We start from the raw sequence: 27526 nt of genomic DNA, 5'->3' as shown, positions 1-27526 counted from the left end.
CCCCTGCACTCACAATATTATGCTCCATTGTGGTCCCTGCACATGCTATTATGCTACCGCTGATATTCCAGTATTTACACCTCTGACCACACCTCTGACATATGTGTGGTCCAGTGTGGGTCTTGAATTGGCCTCTTACCCCGATCTGAGATGCATGAACTAGTGTATTTGGTGAGGAAGTGGCTTAAGCCTGAGGAGGCCACACCGGCACAGATGGTGGAGAGAGTGGTACTAGAAAAGTACACCAGATCACTTCTCCTATAGCGCTGGGTTAGACAAGCAGGATCTACAACAGCTGACTGGTGTGTTTGGTGGAATGGTACCAAGCCACCGAGGAGCTACTGCAGACATCTCCCAGACCTGTTACCCCCAAGATGGGTAAGACTGTACCAACTACTATGGGGGGTGAGGAAGGCAGTGAGGGAGAATGCTCAGAGGGGGAACAGGCAGTGGGGACTGTGAAATGTAAACCCAGGTCTCAGAATGGAGGCTCATACCATCTCAGGTGTTGGCGGTGCTATGAACTGGGTCACGTAGCTGCATACTATCCCCTGATGACTGAGCCCATAGACTGCAGCAGGTCTAGGCGGGTGTCCCTGTTTGCTTAATCCACTTGTTTTGCAGAAACTGCGACTGAACTACAAGTGAGTACTGTGCCTATAGCAGAGTGTGCTGTACTGGCTCTCCTGGACTATAGGAGCCTGATAACCCTGGTGCACCATGATCTAGTCGACCCTGCACTGTACAGTGGACAAACTATAGGGGTCTTGTGTATGCATGGTGAAACTAGGGGGTATCCTATTGCAGAAGTCTCCGTAACAACTATCTCTAGCACTGCCTCTCACAAAGTGGGTGTGGTTAAGCATATCTCCCAACTTTTGAAGAACCGAAAGAGGGACAAAATGTGTGGCGCGCATTTAGCCCCACCCACTTTTGTGCTGACTCCGCCCATTCTCATTAATTTTTCATGTGCCCGCACACAGTATAATCCTCCTACAGTCACCCATAAATTATATGTCCCCCCCACTATCTCTCCCCCAGTTTCATATACACCCTTCACCTGCCCGCAGTTTCATGTCCCCCCTCCATCTCTGCCCCCAGTTTCATGTCCCCCCTCCATCTCTGCCCCCAGTTTCATGTCCCCCCTCCATCTCTGCCCCCAGATTCATGTCCCTCCATCTCTGCCCCCAGATTCATGTCCCCTCCATCTCTGCCCCCAGTTTCATGTCCCCCCTCCATCTCTGCCCCCAGATTCATGTCCCCCCATCTCTGCCCCCAGATTCATGTCCCCCCATCTCTGCCCCCAGATTCATGTCCCCCCATCTCTGCCCCCAGATTCATGTCCCCCCCATCTCTGCCCCCAGATTCATGTCCCCCCCATCTCTGCCCCCAGATTCATGTCCCCCCATCTCTGCCCCCAGATTCAAGTCCTCTCCATCTCTGCCCCCACATTCATGTCCCCCCATCTCTGCCCCCAGATTCATGTCCCCCCCATCTCTGCCCCCAGATTCATGTCCCCCCCATCTCTGCCCCCAGATTCATGTCCCCTCCATCTCTGCCCCCAGATTCATGGCCCCTCCATCTCTGCCCCCAGATTCATGTCCCCACATCTCTGCCCCCAGATTCATGTCCCCTCCATCTCTGCCCCCAGTGTCATGCCATCCTCTCCTTCATCTGCCCCCAGTTTCACGTTCCACCTCAGTGTACACATTACACTTACCTTCTCCTCGTTCCCCCGCCGCTCTCTCTGCACCTCTCACTGGCGCACAGTTGTAGATGCGATGTGACGTCATCACATCGCGTCTAGAAGCCAGTAGGCGGCATTCAGCGGCGAAGCAAGGAGCTGACCTGTGTCAGCTCCTTGCTTCAGCCGCGTATGTGTTCAACTCAGATCTGTGTCCTCTGGATGCTAGATCTGAGTTGAAATCGGGACATACCTCCCACCAACCGGGACCGTGGGACGTGTCACTGAAATCGTGAATGTCCCGCGGAAATCGGGACGGTTGGGAGGTATGGGTTAAGTCCCTGTTCTGTAGTGTAATCATAGGGAGGGATTTTCTTCTGTTTTGGGATATGTGGAAAAAGAAGAGACTTCCATGTCCTAAAATTACAAATGCTGGTGATGTCTTGCCTAAAGTTAACTCTGAACCCTTTGACCCAGATAGGGAAACACCAGCTGTAGGGGGGACCCAAGAGGGTAAAAATTTCCCCCTGTCTAAGTTAGCTGGTGAAGCTGAAGGTCAGGAGGGTTTTCCTGAGATGTCAGAGCTTGGGATGTCCCGTGACAAATTTGGGACTGCTCAAATCAGAGATCCTCATCTGGCTTATGCCAGAGAAAATGTAAAGGTGGTAAATGGTGAACCCCAGTATCCAGGGGCTGATAAGGAGTTCCCCTATATGTCCATGAACCAGGACCTACTATATAGGGTGAACCAAATATGGGGAAAATTGTTGAACAATTGAGGATGCTCCGGCCCTATCAAAGAGTAGTTTCAGATTTGGCACTTAAGCATGCGTTACGAGGACACCTGGGGTGCGAAAAGACCAAATAGCGCATTCTACACTGTTTCTATTGGCCAGGAATTGCTAAGCATATCCAAGAGTATCGTAACTCCTGCCCAGTGTGTCAGCTAACCGCTCCTGTGTAACACTTCAGGAGTCCTTTGGTACCCGTGCCCATTATAGAGGTACTATTTGAAAGAGTGGCCATGGACTTGGTAGGTCCTCTTGTGAAGCCTGCTAGGGGTCATCAGTATATACTAGTGGTGTTAGACGATGCTACATGATATCCTGAGGCCATACCCTTGAGACATACCGCAAGGAAGCTAATTGCCAAGGAGCTCTTGTATGTGTTCTCTCGGTCAGTCAGGATCGCCTTGGGTATACCTGTCCAAGGGACTCCTTTTATGTCCAAGGTAGTGAAAGAAATGTGTAATCTTATGCAAATTAAAACGCCTGTGAATCTCTGTATCACCCCCAAACAGATGGCCCCTACACTGTATATCACCCCCTGACCAGTGACCTAGTGGAGAGGTTCCATAAGACCCTTAAGGGCATGTTAAAGAGGGGGGTTAGCAAGGACGGCAAAGATTGGGATTGCCTACTGCCCTATGTAATCTTTGTCTTCCACAGGTTTTTCCCCATTTGAGTTGGTGTATGGTAGACACCCACGTGGTCTCCTAGACATAGCCAAGGAAACCTGGGAACAAGAGCAAACTCCTTACCGTGGTGTAATTGAACATATTACCCTGATGCAGGACAGAATCGCAGCAGTAATGCCCAATGTTAGGGAACAAATAGCCCAGAGCCGTGTCTATAAAAGAACATCTAAGCTAAGGAACCTTTAATCCAGGTGATCGGGCGTTGGTGTTGGTTCATACAGTAGAAACTAAATTTTCGTCCAAATGGCAAGGGTCATATAAAATTGTTGAAAGACTGGTAGAAGTGAACTATAAGGCACCAGCCGGGCAAGAGAAAGCCCGAACAAATATACCTTATAAATTTACTAAAACCCTGGAAGAATTACAGCCGTACTAAATCCCCTCCGGGCAGCCAGTTTAAGATCCAACCCAAAGTTGTGCGCTTTGGTCTTGAGGAGACCCCATACTTGGGGTGTATAACAGGAAAAGGGGTGATCACAGAATCAGGCAAGTTATCTTACAGAATGAGAGCTGGGGATTCATGGCCGTATATGAGGCAGATCTGTAGTCTGGGAAAGCTGGATAGTAACTTTGACGGGGATGTGGACACATTGCAGCTGCTCAGTCTTGTGATCCAGCTTTCCCAGGATACAGACAAGCAGTCGGTCCTTATGGAGATTTATTAGTACATGTTTAGGCAAATCTGGAAATCAACAGTCTGGAGAAGCTGGGTAAGAAGCCCTGCAGAGAAGTAATGGAGGTCACCCCCAGTCACCTCTCCTCCTAAACTTTCTGGTATTGGGGGTGGGGGACATGGCTGTTGTCCTAGAGAAGAATACACCCATCTTCTCATTTATTTGTCATGCTTTGTAAGGCTCTGTTCACACATGGAATCCATTCATCTGGTCCATTTTAAGACCAGATCCTTTCTACGACAGACAACAACAGATCCCAGAGCACCCCATTAACTATTACGGGATCCGCTGGGGATCCATTGTTTTCTCCCTGACATTGACGGACAAAAAAACTTGGACTTACAGGACTTTTTTCTCTACAATCTCAGCCGGACTCTGACACAGATGTGAATGTAGCCGAATTGTGATATAGGACTGAAGAGCAAGAAAACTGCGAGGACTCACCGTTCTTGAGGTCACCGGTGCTCACGGGGTAAATGTCTTGTCCTTCTTCTTCCACCTTAGGGCTGACTCTTTCCTCCGTCTTATTTACCTCCATGTAAGAAGACTGAGCTCCTGGAGACTGAATACCGGCCTCAGCATCGCCATCATACGCACATGGTTGGACGTACCAGACATACGGTCGCTCAGCCTGTGTCTGGACATGGTCCTTGTTCTCTTCCTCCACTTTCACCACTAATCCAAGACAATCCCTGGTCTCCTCCATGTGTAAGAACAATATCCGGGTAGACTTCTCTGCACAACTTCCTTTCAGCAGCAGCTCCTGGCTCAGAACAAGGCAGAAGAACATCCCTCTGACTGATCAGCCTATGGGCAGGTAGGGGGGTGTAGAATTCACCGCCTGGACCACCCCCGAGACAAAGCAAAGGGTTAAGTTCTGCCCCTCCTCCGGCACAGGTCACATGATGAGACAGTCACATAGACTCCAGTACAGAGAGGGGAACAGTCACTAAATATAACGCCTAGAAATAAAATTTTTAAAAATACATAAATATAGAATTTCACATAACGCCCCTTTCCCTATATGACATAAAAATAACCAGAAACACATTAGACATCCGCAAAGCCACAACTATAAGAGGATACAAATATTTAGCCCATACGGTGAACCCCAAAGCACGAAAACTACACAGGGAACCCTGGAGGAAGAAAAGTCCGAACAAAATGCTACAAATGTACTTTCTTGTCTAATTCTTCCTTATTCCGGATCTTCCAGCAGCTTCTCAGGACGTCATGCAGAATATTACATGGGGACGTCACCAAGTACAATCTGTGCCCCAAACAATAATCCCCCATAAGGCTCTGTGAATGGGGGAATCAAAAGTTATTATAAAACGAAAATGAAAAAACAGAAACTATCTGTGGCAGGAAGGGGTTAATGGTGAGCCTGGGATCCAGGGCTTCAGATATGGAGAAGATCAGAGAAAGGTTCCCCATCTGCAGATTTAGGGCAGACTCTAGGTGGGGCAGACTGGGGGATGGAGGTGAGTGTCAGTGCATCTTTATAACCCTGACTGGCTGCATTAATATTTCTGGTCCTGAACAATCCCACAGGAGGTATTAAATAAGGGGCACAAAGGGGCCTTGTTAATTTAAGATACAATTGGGGGCATCATTCATTGTTAGGGCATTTTCATATAATGGTTGGTTATGTATGATAACCCGTTTCCCTTAGTCCAAACAGCAGCACAACAGATGGGGTGTTCCTGCCCCTGTGTGCGGTTTAGGACAGGTGGAATTTTAATTAAATTAATAAAGCAATTAAACTCCCCTTATAAGAAGGTAAGAGGAACCACCTCCTCTTGTGTTAGTTACAGTGGCGTAACTAGGAATAGTGGGGCCCCATGGCGAACATTTGACATGGTGCCCCCGCTCCCCGACACCGACGACCCCTCCTCCACATTCCTGCGCGCTCTAGTATGTCCCATAGTGGCCCCTGCACACAGTATTATGTCCCTTAGTGGCCCCTGCACACAGTATTATCCCCCATAGTGTCCCCCGCACACAGTATTATGTCCCATAGCGGCCCCTGCACACAGTATTATCCCCCATAGTGGACCCTGCACACAGTATTATCCCCCATAGTGGCCCCTGCACACAGTATTATGTCCCTTAGTGGCCCCTGCACACAGTATTATCCCCCATAGTGTCCCCCGCACACAGTATTATGTCCCATAGTGGCCCCTGCACACACTATTATCCCCCATAGTGGCCCCTGCACACAGTATTATCCCCTATAGTGCTCCCTGCACACAGTATTATCCCCCATAGTGGCCCCTGCACACAGTATTATGCTTCATAGTGGCCCCTGCACACAGTATTATCCCCCATAGTGGCCCCTGCACACAGTATTATCCCCCATAGTGACCCCTGCACACAGTATTATCCCCCATAGTGGCCCCTGCACACAGTATTATCCCCCATAGTGGCCCCTGCACACAGTATTATCCCCCATAGTGGCCCCTGCACACAGTATTATGCCCCATAGTGCTCCCTGCACACAGTATTATCCCCCATAGTGGCCCCTGCACACAGTATTATGCCCCATAGTGCTCCCTGCACACAGTATTATCCCCCATAGTGGCCCCTGCACACACTATTATGCCCCATAGTCGCCCCTGCACACAGTATTATGTCCCATAGTGGCCCCTGCACACAGTATTATGTCCCTTAGTGGCCCCTTCACACAATATTATCCCCCATAGTGGCCCCTGCACACAGTATTATGCCTCATAGTGGCCCCTGCACACAGTATTATGTCCCTTAGTGGCCCCTTCACACAATATTATCCCCCATAGTGGCCCCTGCACACAGTATTATGTCCCTTAGTGGCCTCTGCACACAGTATTATACCCCATAGTGGCCCCTGCACACACTATTATGTCGCTTAGTGGCCTCTGCACACAGTATTATGTCCCATAGTGGCCCCTGCACACAGTATTATATCCCATAGTGGCCCCTGCACACACTATTATGTCCCACTGTGGACACCCATAAACAATTATTATACTCTGAGGTCTTTTCAGACCCCAGAGTATAATAATCGGAGACCCGGGGGAATAAACACATAAAAAAACTACTGTTTCTTACCTGTTGGATGTCACATGACCTGGGATGCAGGCCGGGTTCATGTGACGTCAGAGATGTCAGGCAACTAGGAAGGAGGCCTGGCAGGATCATAGAGAGGTAAGTAACAGTGTTTTTTATGTCTCTTACCTCTCCCGGACCTCCAATCATTATACTTTGGGGTGTCACTTACCGATCCTGGCCCAGGTAGTGTCCGCTCCTAGTGTCCGCTCAAAATCTGTCACGGCCATTAGGAGTGGACACTAGCTGTGTCCGTGACACCTGTCATTCATTTCAATGGGCATCGGGTGCGTTCTTTTGCACTCCATGCCCGTCCTTCCCTGTCCGCAAGTGAAGATGTCCGACTTCTCAAGCGGACAGAAGAACCCTGCAGCTAGTGTCCGCTCCTAATGTCCGTGACGGATTTTGAGCGGACACTAGGAGTGGACACTACCTGTCGGACACCGACGGTAGTGTGAACGCCCCCTAATGCATATTGCGCATTTTCTGTTAGTACAATAAACCTCATTTCAATCCTGAAATATTACTGTGTCCATCAGTTATTAGATATATCAAACTGAAATGGCTGCTGCAAACACCAAAATATTTAGAACTAAAAATGATTAAGATTAATAGGGGTGCCCAAACTTTTTCATAGGACTGTACCTTCACTGCCTTGCCCCGAAGTAAGGGGGCAAAATGTAGAAGCGCCAGGTAGATGGCTCTGATCTCGTGTCAATTGGATGACTTGGCCTTCTCCAGCCAATTCCATGTCCCTCTCGCATGCATCTCGTCTAGATGGGCTCCCCAATCGATAAGAGATGTATTCGTAGTCAACAGGGTCCAGACTGGCTGGACCATGGACCTCCCATCTTTTAGATTCCTTGTGGAGGGTACAACGTCTGACTTGTCTCAGTTGATTATCCACCTAGGGCTCTGGAGGAAGGAGGTGGTCACTTGTATTTGGTTTCTTAGTAGCTCCTCTGAGCGAGCTTTCAATAGCCAATCGTCCAGTTATGGGACTATGAATAACCCTTGAAGCCTGAGGTAAGCAGCAATGGGTGCTATGACGTTCGTGAAGACTTTAGGAGCTAAGGTGATGCCGAATGGCAGAGCCACAAACTGAAGATGACATAATTGGCCGTCTAATAGCACGGCTATTCTCGGATATTTTCTGTGGGGAGGAAAAATCGGGATGTGGAGATAGGCATCTTTGAGATCCAAGGTGGCAAGAACGTCACCAGGCTGCAGAAAAGCGACTAATGATTTTATAGTTTCCATGTGGAAATGTAGCTTGCGGATGAAACGGTTCAGGTACCTGAGGTCGATTATCATCCTCCAGCCTCCTGATGCTTTTGGTACCAGGAAGACTGGAGAATACCCACCTGCGCCTCTCTCGCCTCGACGCACTGGTTCCAGAGCCACCTTTTCTTGGATCATGCCTTCCAGGCACACTTGTTTTTGACTGGAGAAAGAAAGGGTTGTGATATATCTGGCGTGAGGAGGAGACACGAAATCTATGCGGTATCCATGTTGAATTAGTTGGAGGACCCAAGGGTCCTGGATGTTTTGGTGCCAGGCTGGAAGAAAGCTTTTTAGGCGACCTCTGACTGGTTGAGAGCTCTCCACAGGAGGGGTAAAGTGATTGTTAAAAAGACGACTTCTTTGGTTCCTCCTTGGAGAAACGGCGGCCAGATCCCCTGGACTGGAACTCAGATTTTCTGGCATACTGCGGCCTGGAAGAAGACTGGCGCTGGGAACCTCTACCACGAGATGATGTACCAGGCCTACCTCTGTAGGACTGAGGAAGGGACTTTCCCTTGCTATCTGCCAGCCCCTCCATGATCTCATCCAACTGTCTGCCAAACAGTCTGCCGGGTTCGAATGGAAGACCACAGATGTTATACTTAGAGGCATTGTCTACCTTCCACGGCTTGAGCCAGAGAGGCCTTCTGGTGGCTGCTTTCACTTGGTAAGTGGAAGTTTCGGACAGAAAATCGGTAGCCAAAAATAGGGATGAGAAGGATGCCATCAGATCGTTGCGAGGGACTCCATCATCAATATCCCGCTATCTTCGGCGTCGGTCGGGGGGGGGGCCATGTCAAAAGTTCGCCACGGGGCCCCGCCATTCCTAGTTACGCCTCTGGCCCAGGTACTTGGCTTCCTCAAGCCCTAAAGCACGTGAGGCGTCCTCACTTATGGAGTCCAGTACTGCCTGCACCTTACAGAGATGACTTCCCCAGTCTGGGCTATGAATGACCACATCATCCAGATAAGCTGCTGCGTAGTCACGATGTGGCCGCAAGATCTGGTACATCAACCTCTGAAAAGTAGCAGGAGCTCCATGCAAACCAAATGGCATAACCCTGTACTGGAACAGCCCTTCTGGAACAACAAAGGCAGGAAAGGTCGGACTGTTCCTGCTGCACTGAACCAGCCGTATCCAGCAACCAGTGGCGTGACTACCGCCATAGCAGCAGAGGCAGCTGCCACAGGGCCCGGGACATTAGGGGCCCGGTGACAGCCGCTGCTATCATTATACTCGGGGGGCTTTCCGGACCCCCTATGGCCACTATGGGGGATAATACTGTGTGAAGGGGCCACTATGGGGGATAATACTGTGTGAAGGGGCCACTATGGGGGATAATACTGTGTGAAGGGGCCACTATGGGGGATAATACTGTGTGCAGGGGCCACTATGGGGGATAATACTGTGTACAGGGGCCACTATGGGACATAATACTGTGTGCAGGGGCCACTAAGGGACATAGTACTGTGTGCAGGGGCCACTGTGGGGAATAATACTGTGTTAAGGGGCCACTATGGGGTATAATACTGTGTTAAGGGGCCACTATGTGGCATAATAGAACGTGCAGGAATGCGTAGGAGGGGGTCAGTCGAGGTCTTCGGTGTCGGTTTGGGGGAGGGGGGGCCATGTCAATAGTTCGCCACGGGCCATTCTTAGTTATGCCACTGCCACCAGCTACTGTTATACGCCAGGGGCCACTAGCCATACCACATAGGCTCTGGTCGTGCAACCTCTACAGAGAATATTTTTCCACCCCCCAGGGCTCCAGGACAGCGTTAGACCCGACCTATTCTGTGCGAGCAAGGAGGTTTGGGACTGCTATAATATACTCACCCTATATTTGTTGCTCAAGTCAGCGCAGCCTAAAACCCCACTTCACCTCCCCCCATAGTCCATAGACTATATCTTTTTATTTTCCTACGGTCCCTTCTATTGTTGAGTGAGTACTTTATCTAACATGCTTTGCTGAATACTCCAATGTCTACAAGTACTTCTGACTAGAGATGAGCAAACACTGTTCGGATCAGCCGATCCGAACAGCACGCTCCCATAGAAATGAATGGAAGCGGGGGGCGGAGCTTGACCGCCGAGCGCAGTGGTAGCATGTGCCTGTAGCTCCGCTGCATATTAAGCACATAGAGCGTCTCGTAGCTTCATTCCTGGGGAGAAAATGGGCAAAGCTGGCAGAGACAAGGGGGGTGACTTACCTGGCACGCCGAAGATAGCGAAGCAGCAGTCCGACTTGCAGAAATTCCTCCGTAAGAAGAGCCCGCATGCTCGCAGCCGTTCTCCCAAGATGGCGCCGGCGGGCGCGCCTGCTGTGGCGCCCGTGTTCGGCTCCGATGTGGACAGTGGAGGAGAAGGAGATAGCGATGAGGGAGCGGCGCCGATGATTTCCAAAGCCTTCCTGAGGAAAGAATTTCACCGAGCTCTACAACAGGCTCTCCAGCCGGTAAGGATGGACTTGGCGGACATTAAATCTGATTTGGCCTCACTAGGCCGCAGAGTGGAGGTGACGGAGGAAGGCTGCTCGAGTCTCACAGCGCATGCGAGGGCGTTGGAGATGGTGGTCGCCTCGCAGAAAGATCAAATAGACCGGGCTCTCACCCTCCTGGAAGACCAGGAGAATAGAAGTAGGAGGCGAAACGTGCGGATAAAAGGTATCGCGGAGGAGTGTGCTCAGGAGGACTTAAGGGACAGAGCTATGGCCATCTTTACTGCTCTTTTGGGCCCAGATCGTGCTTCCTCTGTAGTAATAGAAAGAGTGCACAGGGCTCTACGCCCCAAACCAAAATCTGGAGATCCCCCCAGGGATGTATTGTGTGGACTCTTATCCTATGTGGATACTCAGGATATATTGTCAGCTGCGCGGGCTAAGCCCGATTTTGTTTTTGAATCTGATAAACTGTCCCTTTATCAAGATCTTGCGCCCTCTACTCTGGCGAAGCGTCGACAACTCAGGCCTCTCTTAGAGGTATTGCGCAAGATGAATATTGCATATTCCTGGCTATACCCCTTCGGACTGTCTATCCAGTTTAAGGGACGTCGCTTGATTGTACAATCTCCTGCTGATCTCACAGTAGTCTGGGAATGTCTAAATATAACTCCGTTAGATATACCATCCTGGTTACCTACGCCTGATTTATCAAAGCTTCCGGAGCTGCCCCCTCCCGATACATGGCCGCCTGCTTCTCGACTTAAGTCACCGAAATCTAGAAGGGCGCTGCACAAGTCCTTATCCTCGGTGTGAGCGAATTGTCTAGGCAGATATGTTGGACTGGCTGTAGTCTAGAGACTTACATCTATCCTTATCCTGCTTACAATGCCTGTGCACTGTTTAGAGGGATTCGTCATTGGGACCCGATTTTTGTATTGCGATACAACCTTGTTTAAGACATGAATAACCTCATTTACGTCTGTAATCCGGTGAAGAGATCGCTGTTTTTGTTGTTTTCATGTCCTATACTGATATTAATGTCTGTTATTATTACATGTTATCACACGTTGGCCTAGACTCTTGCCCAGCTTACTTTTTCTCCCGAGTTCAGGGAGCTTAGTTATAATACAGGTGGTGGCTATCCATTTGACACTGGTAGGCTATCGGATACTTCGGTTCCGGGTTTGAGTTGAGATTGAGTTGAGATTGTTATCTGTTACATTAGCTATTTAACTATTCTATTGTGTCCTTGTATCCTGCAGGTTTGATTATTAATCTCTTTTTTATGGCTTTCACTGAGACGTTGTGTGTGCTTGCCGCACCAAGTTCTTTTTCCCCATAGTCACTCGTCTCTGGGTAGTTTGCGTCCAGAGATCTAGTTGGCTATACTTCCTTTAGGTAGGGAGTGTTTGTTCATTAGCAGCGCCCGTACAGGCCGGGGCGCTTCTTTGAAGACCAGCTGGTCATCTTTATTAATAGCTTGTTTTATTTGATTGTTCTGTGTCCTACCCCATTGTGATACCCCTTTGTCTTTGTGTGTTTGTTTTTGCCCCTTTGATCCTTTGTCCTCTGTTGTACTTCTATTGTTCCCCCTTGTTCATTCTCCTACTTCTTATATCTCTCTTCTAGACTACTTCCCCTACTTCTACTTCTACTTCTACTTCTTCTTCTTCTTCTTTTACTTCTCCTCCCTCTTTTTCCTCTTTCTCCTCTCTTCCCTTTGCAGAGTTTTTGGACAGGCCCTCCACCCACGAGTTCCGCTCCGATGGCGGGGACGACGGTGACCTCCTATAATGTCCATGGCTGGAACGCTCCTGAGAAGAGACACAGTGTTCTTCTCCTGCTACAAAAGTTGAATACGAAGGTAGTGTTTTTGCAGGAGACACATTTTAAAACTGGTAGAATTCCCAAGTTGCCTACAAATTATTTTTCTAAATGGTACCATAACCCGAGTAGTTCTGGAGCTTCTAGGGGGGTGACTGTCGCTTTTCATCATTCCATTCCCTTTGCATGCGAACAAGTTTATTCAGATCTCAATGGGAGAGCGCTATTTGTAAAGGGGAAAATTGCCATGGATGCGTACACGTTTGTAAACATGTATGTTCCGACCTCAGGTCAGATATCTTGGCTAGTGGAGACTTTTGAAAGATTACGATTGTTTGCGGAAGGAACCATTGTTTTTGGTACTGATTTAAATATAGCTTTGAATCCACTGTTAGACTCTTCCAGTGGAAAATCACAATTGTCGCAAAGAGCCCTTAGGAAACTGCACCTACTTCTCCAAGAACTAGACTTAGTTGACATATGGAGACTTTTACATCCATTAGTCAAGGATTATTCCTTTTATTCGAATCCCAGGTCCTCCTACCAGAGGCTTGATTATGTATTTGTTTCTAAGAAGCTAGTCCCTTACTGTAAGAAGGCACAGATTGGCCCGATTTCCCTATCAGACCATGCTCCAGTGTCTTGTGCCATACGATTTCTTCCCCTTCCTCGTGCAGACTTCTCTTGGAAGTTAAATGAGAGACTTCTTGATTCAGCTGAAGTGCGTGACCTGATATCCAAGCACCTGTCGGAATTTTTTAATATAAACCTCACTGGAGATGTCAGTCCCACGGTAGTGTGGGAAACCCACAAACACTATATAAGAGGTATCCTGATCGCACAGGGAGCAAAACAGAAAAAGCTGCAGCAGCAGAAGATTGATTCCCTGCTCCGTCAGATTTCTGAGTTAGAGAAATTACACAAGCGCACCCAAACTCTGTTACAACTTCAGAAGTTGACAGATCTTAGGACGGAGTTAAAAGATATTTTGGCAGCAAAGGCAGCTAAGCATTTTTTGAACTACAAACAGAAATTGTACTCACATGGTAATAAGGGGGGCCGTATGATGACCTCCCTGATTAAAAAGGCTCAGGCAAGGACGTACATACCCTCCATTCGTACTTCTGCTGGTTTAGTTCTGTCTAACACCTCCTCTATAGCTGAGACGTTTAGAGAATTTTATACATCCTTGTATAATCTAAATCCTACTGATACAGTTGAGGCTGCGGAGTTGAGGAAGGTGGCTATCACTAAGTTTCTATCTTCCCTGTCTTTACCCACTATAACCAAAGATCAGGCTGAGCAGCTGCTGGATCCGATTTCGGAGGCAGAACTTAGGTCTATTATCTCCTCCTTCCCTGCCCATAAGAGCCCGGGCCCTGATGGGTACTCTTTGATATATTACAAAACTTTTCAGGATATTCTGGTGTCGCCTCTGACTAAGTCGCTTAATTCAGCCCTTTCAGGAGCTTCGCTCCCTAAACAGGCCTTGGAGGCACATGTCACGCTGATTGCTAAGGAGGGGAGGGACCCCCAGTTATGTGGGAATTATCGTCCAATTTCCTTATTGAACTTGGATTTGAAGATTTGGGCCAAGTTGTTGGCCTCTCGCCTCAAACCCTTGCTACCTGAACTGATTAACGAAGAGCAGGTAGGATTTGTTAAATCCAGAGAGGGCAGGCAGAATTCGATCCGTCTCTTGCATATTACTCGCTTATCTCAGACGTTATCTACCCCCATAGTCCTTCTTGGTTTAGACGCCGAGAAGGCATTTGATCGTGTTAGTTGGGAATTCCTAATGGCCACACTCGAGAGATTTGGGATACCCAAGCCATTTATTTCTGCTATTATGACCCTGTACTCTTCTCCCTATGCTCGGCTTAAGGTAAATGGTACCCTTTCTGCCTCTTTTGACATCGCTAATGGCACGAGACAGGGCTGCCCTCTTTCACCGTCCCTCTTTATCTTAACGTTAGAACCCTTCTTGCAAAAGGTTAGAGAACATCCGGGGATCTTGGGGGTCCCTCTTCCTGGTGGGTCCCTCCACTCCTTGGCTTTCGCGGACGATGTCTTGTTTGTACTTTCGGACCCTTCGACGAGCTTACCACATGTAATAGAGGTGATTGAAGAGTATAGCTTTCTGTCTAATTACAAAATTAACCCGGATAAATGTGAACTACTTAACCTCTCCCTACCCCCAGCCGAGAGGAAGACTCTAGCAGAACGATTCCCATTCAAATGGTCAGACTCCTATCTTAAGTATTTAGGAGTTAAGATAACTCGATATCTTAAAGACCTTTATGATCATAATTATGTCCCTATGCTGAAGGAGGTAGATAAGCTTTTAGCGAAATATGATATACCCTGTATCTCCTGGTTTGGTAGGAGAAGTTTGTTGAAGACGTATATAGCTCCTAAGATTTCCTACCTGCTCAGAATGCTGCCGATAAAGCTGCCGCTCTCTTTCTTCAAACATCTGAGGTCCTCTTTCTCTCGCTTTCTATGGAGGGGTAGGAGGCCTCGATTGGCATATACCGCTCTCAGCAGAAGGAGATTGGAGGGTGGGATTGACGCTCCAGACCTGTTATATACGTATGAGGCAATCCAATTACAGTTTTGGACAGAGACGGCGACTGCGTCGCCCTCTTCTCCGGTGGGAAGATTGCTTAGGAAGGTCTACGGTGACTACTTTCTTGCCGACTTATGGCTCTCGCCAAGCCCGGTGTCGGTAGGGAGGACAATTTCTAAATCTGATATTATTTTTGGCGGGGCACTCACGGTTTGGGAAAAATACCAACCATTGATCGCTCCAACCCCATCTTTATGTTTACCAGCTGCCTTGGTCCCAGATATCCTCCCGAATAAGCCTCGAAAAATTGAAGACTTTTGGAATGCGCTCTTGTATACTCCTTTGATCTCCCTGTGTGATAGTGGTGACTTCCCAGAGCCAGATGAACTACGTTCCCTGGATGCTTTTGGCAAAATTGCCAATAAACTGTCCTTTTTACATTTAAGTCATTATGACAACTGCAGAAAGGCCTTCGAGGCCTCTTTTGACTGGAAGAGGGGATCTACATATTTTGAACAGATTTACCTCCTGGCCAATCCGAAAAAGTACAAGTCTTCTTCCCTGTTGTACAAAGTGATCAGACCGCCTAGGATCATTAAACCCTTCTACCTATCTAGTTGGGAATCTGAACTACAGGTCACACTTGACCCTTCAGAGGTTGCAGTGATTCTCTCTAGGTCCTATGGTATGTCGACATGTGTGCGGATTCAGGAAACACACTTCAAGCTGCTTTCGAGATGGTACTGTTCCCCTGACTGGCTGGCGACGCATGGTCTGATAGATTCTGGAACCTGTTGGCGATGTGGCTTGGAAAGAGGCACATTGCTGCACCTATGGTGGTCATGCACGAAGCTGAGAGATTTTTGGTCTGGGGTGGAAACTAAATTGAACGAGCTTTGCCCAAACTTACCTGATCTTACGCCATCATTACTGATTTTCTTCCTTCCACTACCGAATATCCCCAAGCACACTCAGAGATTAATTTATCATCTCCTCTCTGCAGCTAAAGCCCTGATACCGTTGTATTGGAAGCAAACCTCAGCCCCTTCCTTATCGGAGTGGGTGGCCAAAACAAATCAGATTGCTCGTTTTGAGGAGATGTTGAGTTGGAACAGGAGGAATAGAAGTTCATATCTCAAGGTCTGGCAACCCTGGCTTGAGATTAGATAGGTTCGCTCACTGTGTTGATTTGCTATCTTCTTTGGAGACAAATCCCATGGGGATGTGCTACCCTTCACTCCTGTGTGTTTGGAGGGGACCCTGTGTCGAGAACTCTGCTACGCTTATGTCTTTATTTCTCTTCTTATATCTGTTCTTACTCTCCCCCCCCCCCCTCTTCTGCTTCTTCTTTATTTTTCCTTTCCTCTTTCTCCTTTTCTCCCCCCCCCCCCCATTTTTGTGAAAATGAAAAAAAAAAAAAGGAGTTTATTGACTTTATTATACCATTATCTGTGTTGTGCTTTGCTATTTACACTCTCATGTCAATTTTCAAGCGCTGCCGGGCTGTGCCCTGTCTGTTTTTGATTTGTCATTTGATATGGTTTTTGTATACTTTTATGTCAATAAACCTGAATTAAATAGAAATGAATGGAAGCACCTGGCACGTATACTTTGCCGGCGGCTGGCCGGCGTCACAGGTGTTTCCATTCATTTCTATGGGTGCGTGCTGTTCAGATCGGCTGATCCGAACAGTGTTCGCTCATCTCTACTTCTGACCTCTCTTTCACAAGTTCACATTTAAGATGGTAAAAATTGGTAAAGACATGCTGTGAAGTGAATAGGATCGTTTTTAAAATCCAATCTCCGAATGATCGGAAATCGGATTTTAAAAACGATCCTGAAATTTCAAGATCGGCTCAACCCTAAGTGCTGGCCGAAGTAGCAATCTCTGATGTAGCATTCCGATGCAGCACACTCAGCTCTGCTGCATCGGACACTGCTACATCGGCCAGCACTGCTACATCAGAGATGAAGCAGAGTTGGCCGTTCGCTGTGCTCGTCTACTCCGGAGTAGTCGAGCTGAGCGCATAACCCGATGTTACAGTGCTGGCCGATGTAGCAGTCTCATGCGGCAGAACTGAGTGTGTAGCAGGTTCAGCTGAACCTGCTGCACACTCAGCTCTGCTACATCGGCCAGCACTGCTACATCGGGTTGTGCGCTCAGCTCGACTACTCCAGAGATGCAGCCAATCAGAGCGCACGCCCAGCACTACTATATCGGAGATGAAGCAGAGCTGGCTGTTCACTGAGTAAGGTTGAGTAAGGATATCTGACAAGGAACGTCACCTGGAAAATCATAGGATTCTTTTACATTATCTCGTTGTTATTGGGTAAAAAAACTTAAAGAGGTTAATTTTACTAATACCTCTAAACAGATCAATTTCAAATTCTGTCATCAAATGGTTCTGTAAGACTATAATTTAACCCTTTTGCAAGAACAGATAAACAGGCATCATCTAAATATGTATCAGTCAGGTTAATAACCATATTTTTATTCTCCATGATACTTGTTTGCGCTTCGTTCCTATGCACAACTCTTCGTCCTCTCCAAGTGGTCGTCGTCCTAAAGGGGGCGCTGTTCCAATGATTGATGATCTTGACTTTTTTCTTCTTTGTTAGGTAAAGAATGAGCCTTATTATTATGAGACTGATCGTCCAATGCACTGGAATTGGTGTCTGTGGTCCACGAGTCTTTTCTACGTATTTTCTTATTTTCTGAGTTATACATTTGCTTGTTATTATTTTTTCTAATAACAATTATTTTATAATATTGGGTTTTTTGGTTGGTTTTGTTCTGTTGTTTCTTCTCTTTTTTCCCACTTTTGGATTAATATAATATATATTTCTATATATTTTTTCATTATTGTTCATGAGTGTGTTTAGTTTCTTTATATGCTGTATCTTTTCGTAACTTTTGTGTCATTCTGTTCTTCTGGTTATCGTCGCTCTTCCTATTGGCCAGACCTTTGACTATGCGGTTTTCACTTAGGTCTGCTCTGTTTTGCTTTTTTTCATTGTGAACATCAGCCGTATCAGGATTGGCTCTTTTAGACCACGTGATATGATCTATTTCCATCTGCCTCGCGTTTTCCCTTTTTCGCTATCCTTTTCATAGCCGTCGTAGGCAAGGATCTGATTGGCTGCTTCTTCTGTAATAGTTTTCCTTCAGGTCCGCTCTTGTAGACGCATGCGCTACTAGGCGGTGTCATCTTCTGTCTGACGCTCTGCCGGCCGGCAGCCATATTTCCAAGGATAAAATTGCACGCATGCGCAGTATGCTCCTCACATCTTCGCCGAACAGAGTGTACTGCGCATGGTCAGTAAGGTCCGTACAGCCCTGCGACGCGCGAGTGAACTCATCCAGGCGTACGGACCTTACTGAGCATGCACAGTACTCTCTGTTCGGTGAAGATGTGAGGAGCATACTGCGCATGCGCGCAATTGCAGCCTTGGAAATATGGCTGCCGGCCGGCATGCGCAGTCAGCTCTAACAGGGTCTCGCTGTCAGAGCCGACTGCGTAGGTGTCAGACATGACGAAGAAAGAAGACAATGGACAAGGGGAGGAGGCAGATGAAGAAGAAGGACGCCCCCATTGCTGCCGAGACCTCATCAGCATACCGGTAAGTACCAGTATCTCTAAGGAACGGCGCGACGGAGACCACATCTAAAGGTAGGAGACGAATAGCCTTTCTTACGGCTATTCCGTGTGGTAATTAGAAAAAAAGTTGCTTTAATGGTAGAATCCCTTTAAGGTAAAATCCGTAATGAGATGCTTGCCGTTGTTATTGATGTTTGTTATTTCGAGACTTTATATACCTGTGTGAACTTGCTTATCCTTTGACACATACTAGGCTTGAGAAAGCGCCTGTGCTGGCGCCAAACGGCTGTTGCCCACGCCATTGTGTGTCATTTCTTCCTCCCAGTTTGTTTTAACCACAATGTTCTAATAAAGGAAAGTTTCTTCCGTAAATGTGACTATTGTCCTAGCTGTTGCTCTTCTCACAAGGATTGCACCAGACAACCCCGGACATGTCAGCTATCATTACTGGATGAGATTATTCTTAGGGGCTTCGATATGGAAAGACACAAGGATACATCTATGATCTTTAAAAGGTAGAACAATTCTCTTTGAAATTTATTACATCAAACAGAAAATTAAACAACTGAACAATCCATTTCGATACAAAGTAACGGAACGATACTTCATCTGTAGCCGACTTCTAAGAAATGACGGATTTATCTTTACTCTTAGGACACATTTAGCCATGAAACTTGGTCTGTGGGTGTGTTGGATTTACCGGTCTGAACATCATGGAGAGGGACTCCTAGGGATAAGGCCAAAGTCGTGTTTTCTCCCCGCCCTGTACCCGCCCACACTCTAAGCCACAAGCCCCGCCTACTCCCAGCATCTCTAACACTAGCCTAGGAGGTGGTGGTGCGCATGGCGCTCTGAAGGCATGTGAATGAGAGAGAAGAGGAATGAGAAGAACGGGCAGTGGATCTGTGCAGGTAAGCGGACACCAGGGGGGACTAAGTAGCCGGCGGATTTTTTTTTTAAGTCCAAAAATTAAAGCATTCTATTGTTGGACTTCATGCTGTGTAGTGAATAGGATCATTTTTAAAATCCGCTTTTTGATCATTAAAAAAAAAAAATCCCATTGACTTGCATTAGGATCGGAATTGGGTTCGAAAGGAAAATGATCGGAAATCAGATTTTAAAAACGATCCTGAAATCTCAAGATTGGCTCAACCCCACTTCACACTAGTATAATAGTTATGTATGATGATAGTGTTCGGAGTAGGGCAGGAGCCTCCACAACGCTGTGTGGAGGTTGTCAGCCTTCCTCTCTCTGCACTCCCGGACCGGAGCCTATTTAAAGATGGGCTCTAGCTCTAGACTGCCCCTGGCTATTCAGTGTTTCTCCACAGTATCCGATAGTAAGCGTCTCTCTCCTGTATGTTTGCCTCATTACTGACCCCTTGCCTTGACCTCTGACTCCTGATTGTGTACTGTGCCTGCTCCTGTTTATGACCCCGGCTTGCCTTTAGACCTCTTGTCCCTGAACCCGATTTTGTGCTGCTCTACCGCTCCTGTTACTGACTTGCCCTGCCTCACCTTCCCTTTGGATAACCCTCTGTACTGCGCAGCCCTCATGTTGATGACTTGGATTGGTTGACTACCCTTTGGCTCTCTGCTGCCACCTGCTGACTACCGCCCACTGCTCCCTTCTCATTTTTTGGACCTGCACTGCTACTCTGAAGATCTGCTGGTAAGAGTACCCAGTTTCTGGTACTGCTGTGATTTGTGTCTGGTGTTTCCCGATCCGTACCGCTCTGCCTGGCAGTGCTGTCAGGTTCGTCTCTACCATATGGGGCTCTGGTGAACACAACTGTGGAGTTGGAGTTGCTGCGGCCCAGAAGTTGCTGGACGCTCCACGCCATATTTAATATTTCGATCAGTGTATCTAGTACTGGTTCACATTATTGGTTTAGAACTGAACCTACTACCTTAACAGATAGGAGTCCCTCCCAGCAACATACTGTCCCATATTAAGTTATAATCACTACAGAACAGTATGTCGCTAGGATGCAGAAGCTCCTATTATCCTACATAACTATTCCACTAGGAGTTACCGTTGGTTCACATCTGCTTTTGAATTCCGTCCAGGGAGAGTCTGCATGGAGACCCCCCCCCCCGAACAGAATACAAATGCATTACAAGCGCTGTGCTGTAAAAGCACACGGACCACACAGACTATAAAGGGGTCCGTGTGCTTGCCACGTGCTGCCCTCACTAATTAGGCGGACAGGAAATTAGATGGTGAACTACTTTCCTGTCCGCACGATCCCTGCGGAGATCTGGCAGTAAGCACACCGGCGTCTGAGTGCTTGCAGCGCTTGCACTTGCGTTTGGTGTTCTGTTTGGAGGGGATGCCCGTGCGGACTCCCCCGGACGGAGTGATGTGAACGAGGCTTTACTCTCCTGGCATAACGTGAAGGCCAGTAAATCCGGCTAACACATGGTTTGAGTTTCATGTATTACACCTCATGTGAATGCGCCCATAGAACAATAAAATCTGTAAAACTCAAGCAAAGTCCATATGTTTGTTACATGTACAGGAGATATCTGCCCGAGGAATTAGCCCTTGTTACTGTGAATTCTGACATTTATACTCTACTCATTTACACTATACCTGAAAAGTAAGCATATATTCCAAAAAAAAGCATTTTTTTTTTTTAGAATTTCTCAAATTACAAATTAATTTCTTTCAACTTTGTGTGAATATTCATGTTTAACAAGATGTGGTTTCTGAGCAAAACACCTTCCACATTCTGAACATGGGTATGGCTTCTCTCCTGTGTGGATTCTTTGATGTCTAACAAGATTTGATGTAGTAATAAAACCTTTGCCACATTCTGAGCATGAAAATGGTTTTTCCCCTGTGTGACTCCTCCCATGTATAACCAGATCTGATTTGTGATTAAAATATTTTCCACATTCTGAGCATGAAAATGGTTTTTCCCCCGTGTGAGTTCTTTGATGTGTAACAAGTTGCGATTTCCGAGTAAAACTTCTCCCACATTCCGAACATGAATATGGCTTCTCTCCTGTGTGAATTCTCTCATGTTTAATAAGATTTGACGTATTAACAAAACATCTCCCACATTCCGTACATGAATATGGCTTCTCTCCTGTGTGAACTCTTTGATGCTTAATAAGATTTGATGTATTAATAAAACTTTTGCCACATTCTGAGCATGAAAATGGTTTTTCCTTTGTGTGAATTCTTTGATGTGTAAGAAGTTGTGATCTCCTCGTATAACATCTCCCACATTCCGAACATGAGTATGGCTTCTCTCCTGTGTGAACTCTCTCATGTAGAATAAGATTTGATGTATTAATAAAACATTTCCCACATTCCGAACATGAATATGGCTTCTCTCCTGTGTGAGTCCTCTCATGTATAACAAGATATGATTTCCGAATAAAACATTTGCCACATTCTGAGCATGAAAATGATTTTTCCCCTGTGTGAATCTTTTCATGTATAATAAGATTTGATGTACTAGTAAAACATTTCCCACATTCTGAACATGAATATCGCTTCTCCCTTGTGTGAGTTCTCTGATGTTCGGCTCCTCTTCTATGACTGTTATTCTGATTAACAGTCTGTGATGAATCAGAAGGTCTCACATATCCAATAGGATCAGATGATAGATCTTTGCTGTGTAGAGCTGAGATATGTTCACTACTGGTATTCTCCTCGTATGTGTCTTGTGTAATACCACAATCCTCTGCTTTAATACTTGAAGATATCAGATGTCTCTCTGAGCTCCAGGTGCTGTCATCTGCCAAGAATAAAAATAGATTTCATTAGAATTAAATAGAAGGATTGAACTGAGATAGATATTTTATAACATAAGTTGTATATACAGTCAGGATCGGGAGCAGCGCAGCTATATATACTGTAAATATACCACTCAACAGTGGGATTTCAACTGGAAATTTTTCTAGAACTTTTGGATCTAGATCTTCAATCTTGGCAGGGCCAGTTTAAGATGAAATGTGCCTCTAGGAAAAATTAAAAGCGGGGCCCCAAATCCTGATATACCAAGAACACCGTCATGTTTAGTCATTTCAGAAGTCAGGGCTACACTTTCAGTGGCATTAATATAGTTAATTATTAGGAAAAAAAAAAGAAAATCTGTAAACTTATATACAGTTGTGACTGCTGTTGTTTACTGCTATACTGGGGAGAATTATTACCACTATACAGACAATTACCAGAGAAAACACATCATTTAAAGACCTCGAATACCTGTATACTAGGCCACTACCTGGACATGGTGACTACCTTCATGAGGTAGTGGTGCACTGCACAGACTTCTATCCTAACAAGTATCAGATCAAATAAAGGTTTTTTTCTGCTTGATTTTTTATACTGATAACCTCTCCATAGGACAGCTCATCAGTATGTCATCTATCATGGTTCGATAACCGAACCCCACACAGATCAGCTGTACTAGAAGCTTCTGGGAGCCAGACGCTGCTTGTGGACAGGATGTTGCACCACTCCTATTCACGCAATAATAGTGGCACTGCAATTACCCAGAACCACCACTATACAGAGGATGGCACTGCTGTGCTCCTCCCATTGCTTGAATAGTAGCAGCGCTGCATCCTGTCCACTACCAGTTATCAGCACATGGAGGCTGCCTAGAACAGTCGGCCCAGACAGATCACAGACTGGTGTCCTATCCTGTGGACAGGTCATCAGTATCAAAAATCAGTTTGTGGCTGGAAAACTCCTTTAGGCCCCGTTCACACGGGGCAACAGGGGGTGGATTTTGGCGCGGAATCCACATCATAATCCGCCCCCTCACAATGGTGGTCTATGTAGACCGCTAGCGTTCTTTTTTCTGCTAACGTCATGTTGCCGCTAGCGGAAAAAAGAAGCGATCTGCCCTTTCTTCAGGCGAAGTCTGCGGCTGATTCAGCCTCGCCGTCCGCTTGCGGCAGCACGCTCCAGACTGGGCCCATTCATTGGAGCGGAAAGCCGCGACGGAATATGCACACACGGATTTGCATGTGAACTAAGCCTTAAAATAGTGATTTAATAATACCCTTTTCTGTCCCCAATAATAACAACCCCCTTCTTGCCTATACGTAAAAATGACCACCTTTGTATCACCTCATGAGCTATTATATCACCCCCTTATAAATCAATCCCCCTTATTAATAATAGTTCCTTCTTATAAATAATACCCCCCCCCATCAGTAATAGTTTCCCTTTATAAGTAATACAGGGGCGGCCAAAAAAAACGTACCACCAGTGGATTTTGTCAAATGTATGTGATGCGATGAGAAGAGGATGGAAGTGGAAAAAGACCAGAAATCATTTTCACTACAATCATTACATTTTGTAAATGGTGCGATTTTTTTGGCCGCCACTGTATTGTAGCCCCACTGACAGACCTGACCAAGGGGAATAGTTGCAATCCAGGACCAATTGTATGATGGCCAAAAGTGTCCGCCCCTACAGGTCCGAACAAAAAGGGGGAAAAAGAATCCGTGAGAGGGTGGCAGGCAGAGTGCTGGCGTCCTGGTATATCTCCACCACCTTTCTTACATATGTGTCCAGTGCGGGTCTTGAATAGGCCTCAGCGCCAGGCGTAGATCCTGGGCTCAGTACTGGGCTGCAGAGCCTGGACTTCAGGGAAGATCCTGGGACCGAGGGGAAGTGCCTGGGTCTGTCCTGACACCGAGTCTGGTAAGACTGTGCTGCGATTTTTTTTTTTTTGCTGATTCGTGTGGCTGCTAATAAGTATAGTTAGTAGAGATGAGCGAATAGTATTCAAAACTATAGTCTTGAATACCTCGCTCCATAGGAATGAATAGAGCGGCCGAACAGCAAGCGGTTAAGCGCCGACAGCGCGCCGGCCGCTTCCATTCATTCCTATGGAGCGAGGTATTCAAGACTATAGTGTCGAATACTATTCACTCATCTCTAATAGTTAGTACTTATTGTCTAGTGAGTGCTCAGACGAGCAGGGTTTTGTTAAGGCTGGATTTTATTTTGCTCTTTTTGTGCCTGAAGTGAAGGTATATTTAATTAGCTTTTTTTTTTTCTTTTTAAAATAAACCTATTTGCTGCAGTTTTTGTGTCCATGTCTCCGACTGGCAGAACTGCTGCCACCGAGCTACTTTCCCCGCAGTAGGTAAAAGTAGTAGTACAACCTTGAACATCTGGTCAATGTATTGTGTCCGTTGTGTTGTGTTAGGGTTACCTTCACATGGCGTAGTGCGCCGCTCCTTTACACACGTATACACATGTCTGAGCACGGTGCTTCAAAACAGAGCCCATTGATTTCAATGGGAGCCGATATACGCGCGCTACCCATTGAAATCAATCGGAGGCTTTTTTATCTATTGATTTCAATGGGTAGTGCGCGTATATCGGCACCCATTGAAATCAATGGGCTCTGTTTTGAAGCGCCGCGCTCGGACACGTGTATAATGGAGCGGCGCGCTATGCCGTGTGAAGGCACCCTTAGGCTTGTACTACGCTCAGGGATTCCGTTCCCCTCTCTGCATTTTGGGTGGAAACCACATGGACCCCATTACATTCTATGGGGTGCATAGGTTTCAGAGTTTTTTTTAAGCGGATTAGGGTTCTGTTTGGGGGGGTCCCCAGGCAGACCCTCCGAGCAGAAACCCAAACGCAATTGAGAACCTAGCTCTGTACAATGGTCTGGAAGGTGAACTACAATACAATGGGACACTACACCATTAGGCTGTATGACTGCCCCCCGGGACCCCTGATCTAGGATTGTTTTATTCAGTAGGTTTTCATGGAAGGTTTTCAGCAGAATTTGGTCTGCACAACAGAACAATTACAAGTCGGGGGATAGATTTAGTATTCAGGTTAGTTACATATACTATTTTCTATTTTACCCAGCTTAACCGGAACCCTGAAAGAAAACGATAACAGAAAACGATTATAGATCAAGGGGGATTTATTTATGTAGATTTAGTATTCACAGTCCCAGTTACCCAGCTTTCTCATGACTCTGATGATAAATCTCCCTAATATTACTATGTACAATATTGCAGCCTCCTAGGGATTCACACCTAGCTTTTCCAGGCTCCTGGACAGCAAATCAGGCGAGTTATCTTACAATATGAGAGTTGGGGATTCATGACTGCATATTAGGCAGATCTGTAGTCTGGGAAAGCTGGGTAACAACTTTGACAGGGCTGTGATCACATTGCAGCTGCTCAGTCTTGTCACCCAGCTTTCCCAGAATACAGACAAGCAGTTGGTCCTTATGCAGATTTATTAGTACATGTTTAGGCAAATTTGAAAATCAACAGTCTGGAAAAGCTGGGTTAGGGTACGGCGTACGGGATGATATGCAGCGCTAAAGAGCTGTGGGAAAAACCGCAGCGGGAACACATCGTGGTTCTTCCTGCAGCGCTTTGAACAGAAAGTTCACAGAGTTTTCCTCTGCTGACTTTCTGTTACTATTATATCTACAGGGAAGCCGCTGTCATTTCCATAGATATAATTGACATGCTGCGATTTCCAAAACCCCGATTTTGGAAATTGCAGCTGCAGTTTTCACTGCAAAGTGGGCACGGGACTCGCATGAACCCCATCCACTTTGCAATTACTGTAAAACGCTGCAATTTTTCGCACGGCGTTTCCGCTGCCGGCAAATCGTGGCGTTTCCAACCTGTGGGGCCCCGGCCTAAGAAGCCCTGATATATACAGTACATAATACTCCCCATACAGTATCAGGACAATAGTGAGCAGAATACATACCAGGTCCTAAATGGTCACACACACTGTATAGACAAGAAGTTTGCAGCCTAACCCCCTCCCCCCTACTTCCTCCCCTCCTAAACTTTCTGGTATTGGGGGTGGGGGACATGGCTGTTGTCCTAGAGAAGAATACACCGATCTTCTCATTTATTTGTCATGCTTTGTAAGGCTCTGTTCACACATGTAATCCATTCATCTGGTCCATTGTAAGACAGACAACAGATCCCAGATCACCCCATTAACTATTATGGGATCCGCTGGGGATCTATTGTTTTCTCCCTGACATTGCTGGACAAAAAACTTACAGGACTTTTTTCTCTACAATTTCAGGGAGCCGTCACACGGAGTAAACGCGCTTGTATTTTTGCAAAATGCACCTGTAAAAATAAGACTCCCATTGACTTCAATGATATTTTTTACATGTGTATTTTGCAAAAATACACGCGTGTTTACTCCGTGTGACGGCTCCCTCAGCCGGACTCTGACACAGATGTGAATGTAGCCGAATTGTGATATAGGACAGAAGAGCAAGAAAACTGCGAGGACTCACCGTTCTTGAGGTCACCGGTGCTCACGGGGTAAATGTCTTGTCCTTCTTCTTCCACCTTAGGGCTGACTCTTTCCTCCGTCTTATTTACCTCCATGTAAGAAGACTGAGCTCCTGGAGACTGAATACCGGCCTCAGCATCGCCATCATACGCACATGGTTGGACGTACCAGACATACGGTCGCTCAGCCTGTGTCTGGACATGGTCCTTGTTCTCTTCCTCCACTTTCACCACTAATCCAAGACAATCCCTGGTCTCCTCCATGTGTAAGAACAATATCCGGGTAGACTTCTCTGCACAACTTCCTTTCAGCAGCAGCTCCTGGCTCAGAACAAGGCAGAAGAACATCCCTCTGACTGATCAGCCTATGGGCAGGTAGGGGGGTGTAGAATTCACCGCCTGGACCACCCCCGAGACAAAGCAAAGGGTTAAGTTCTGCCCCTCCTCCGGCACAGGTCACATGATGAGCCACCACATGGCTATACAATCCCATTGTACCAAATCTCAGCAGCGCTCACCTCACCCTGGGCCATGCAGCTTCTGTATATCCTTCCCCACAGAGCCCGGCTCATCCAGCGGGGAGGGGGAACTGTGAGGGAAGAAAGGAGTG

The 27526-nt window shown here is 46.8% G+C and overlaps 1 protein-coding gene across 2 annotated transcripts in view; it reads right to left on the bottom strand.

The window, feature by feature from the left end:
• LOC142183334 (uncharacterized) overlaps positions 1-27217 on the bottom strand; it is a 38425-nt gene extending 11208 nt beyond the window's left edge. The window contains exons 1-2 of one of the 2 annotated variants that reach the window (XM_075258389.1): positions 26919-27217; positions 22296-22391 (exon numbers count right to left, since the gene is read on the bottom strand). In XM_075258389.1, the coding sequence (XP_075114490.1) occupies positions 22296-22391; positions 26919-27180 (358 nt within the window). In that variant the 5' untranslated portion in view covers positions 27181-27217. Of the gene's footprint in view, positions 1-4279; positions 4579-22295; positions 22392-26918 lie in introns of those variants that run through there. The other variant, XM_075258390.1, reaches the window with a different exon arrangement.
• Between the last annotated feature and the right edge of the window lie 309 nt (positions 27218-27526).

This window comes from Leptodactylus fuscus, chromosome 10 (genome assembly GCF_031893055.1).
Source record: "Leptodactylus fuscus isolate aLepFus1 chromosome 10, aLepFus1.hap2, whole genome shotgun sequence".
Classification (NCBI taxonomy): domain Eukaryota; kingdom Metazoa; phylum Chordata; class Amphibia; order Anura; family Leptodactylidae; genus Leptodactylus; species Leptodactylus fuscus.
The sequence above is the reverse complement of the archived record's forward strand: the minus strand, read 5'-3'. Positions and strand labels throughout refer to the sequence as shown.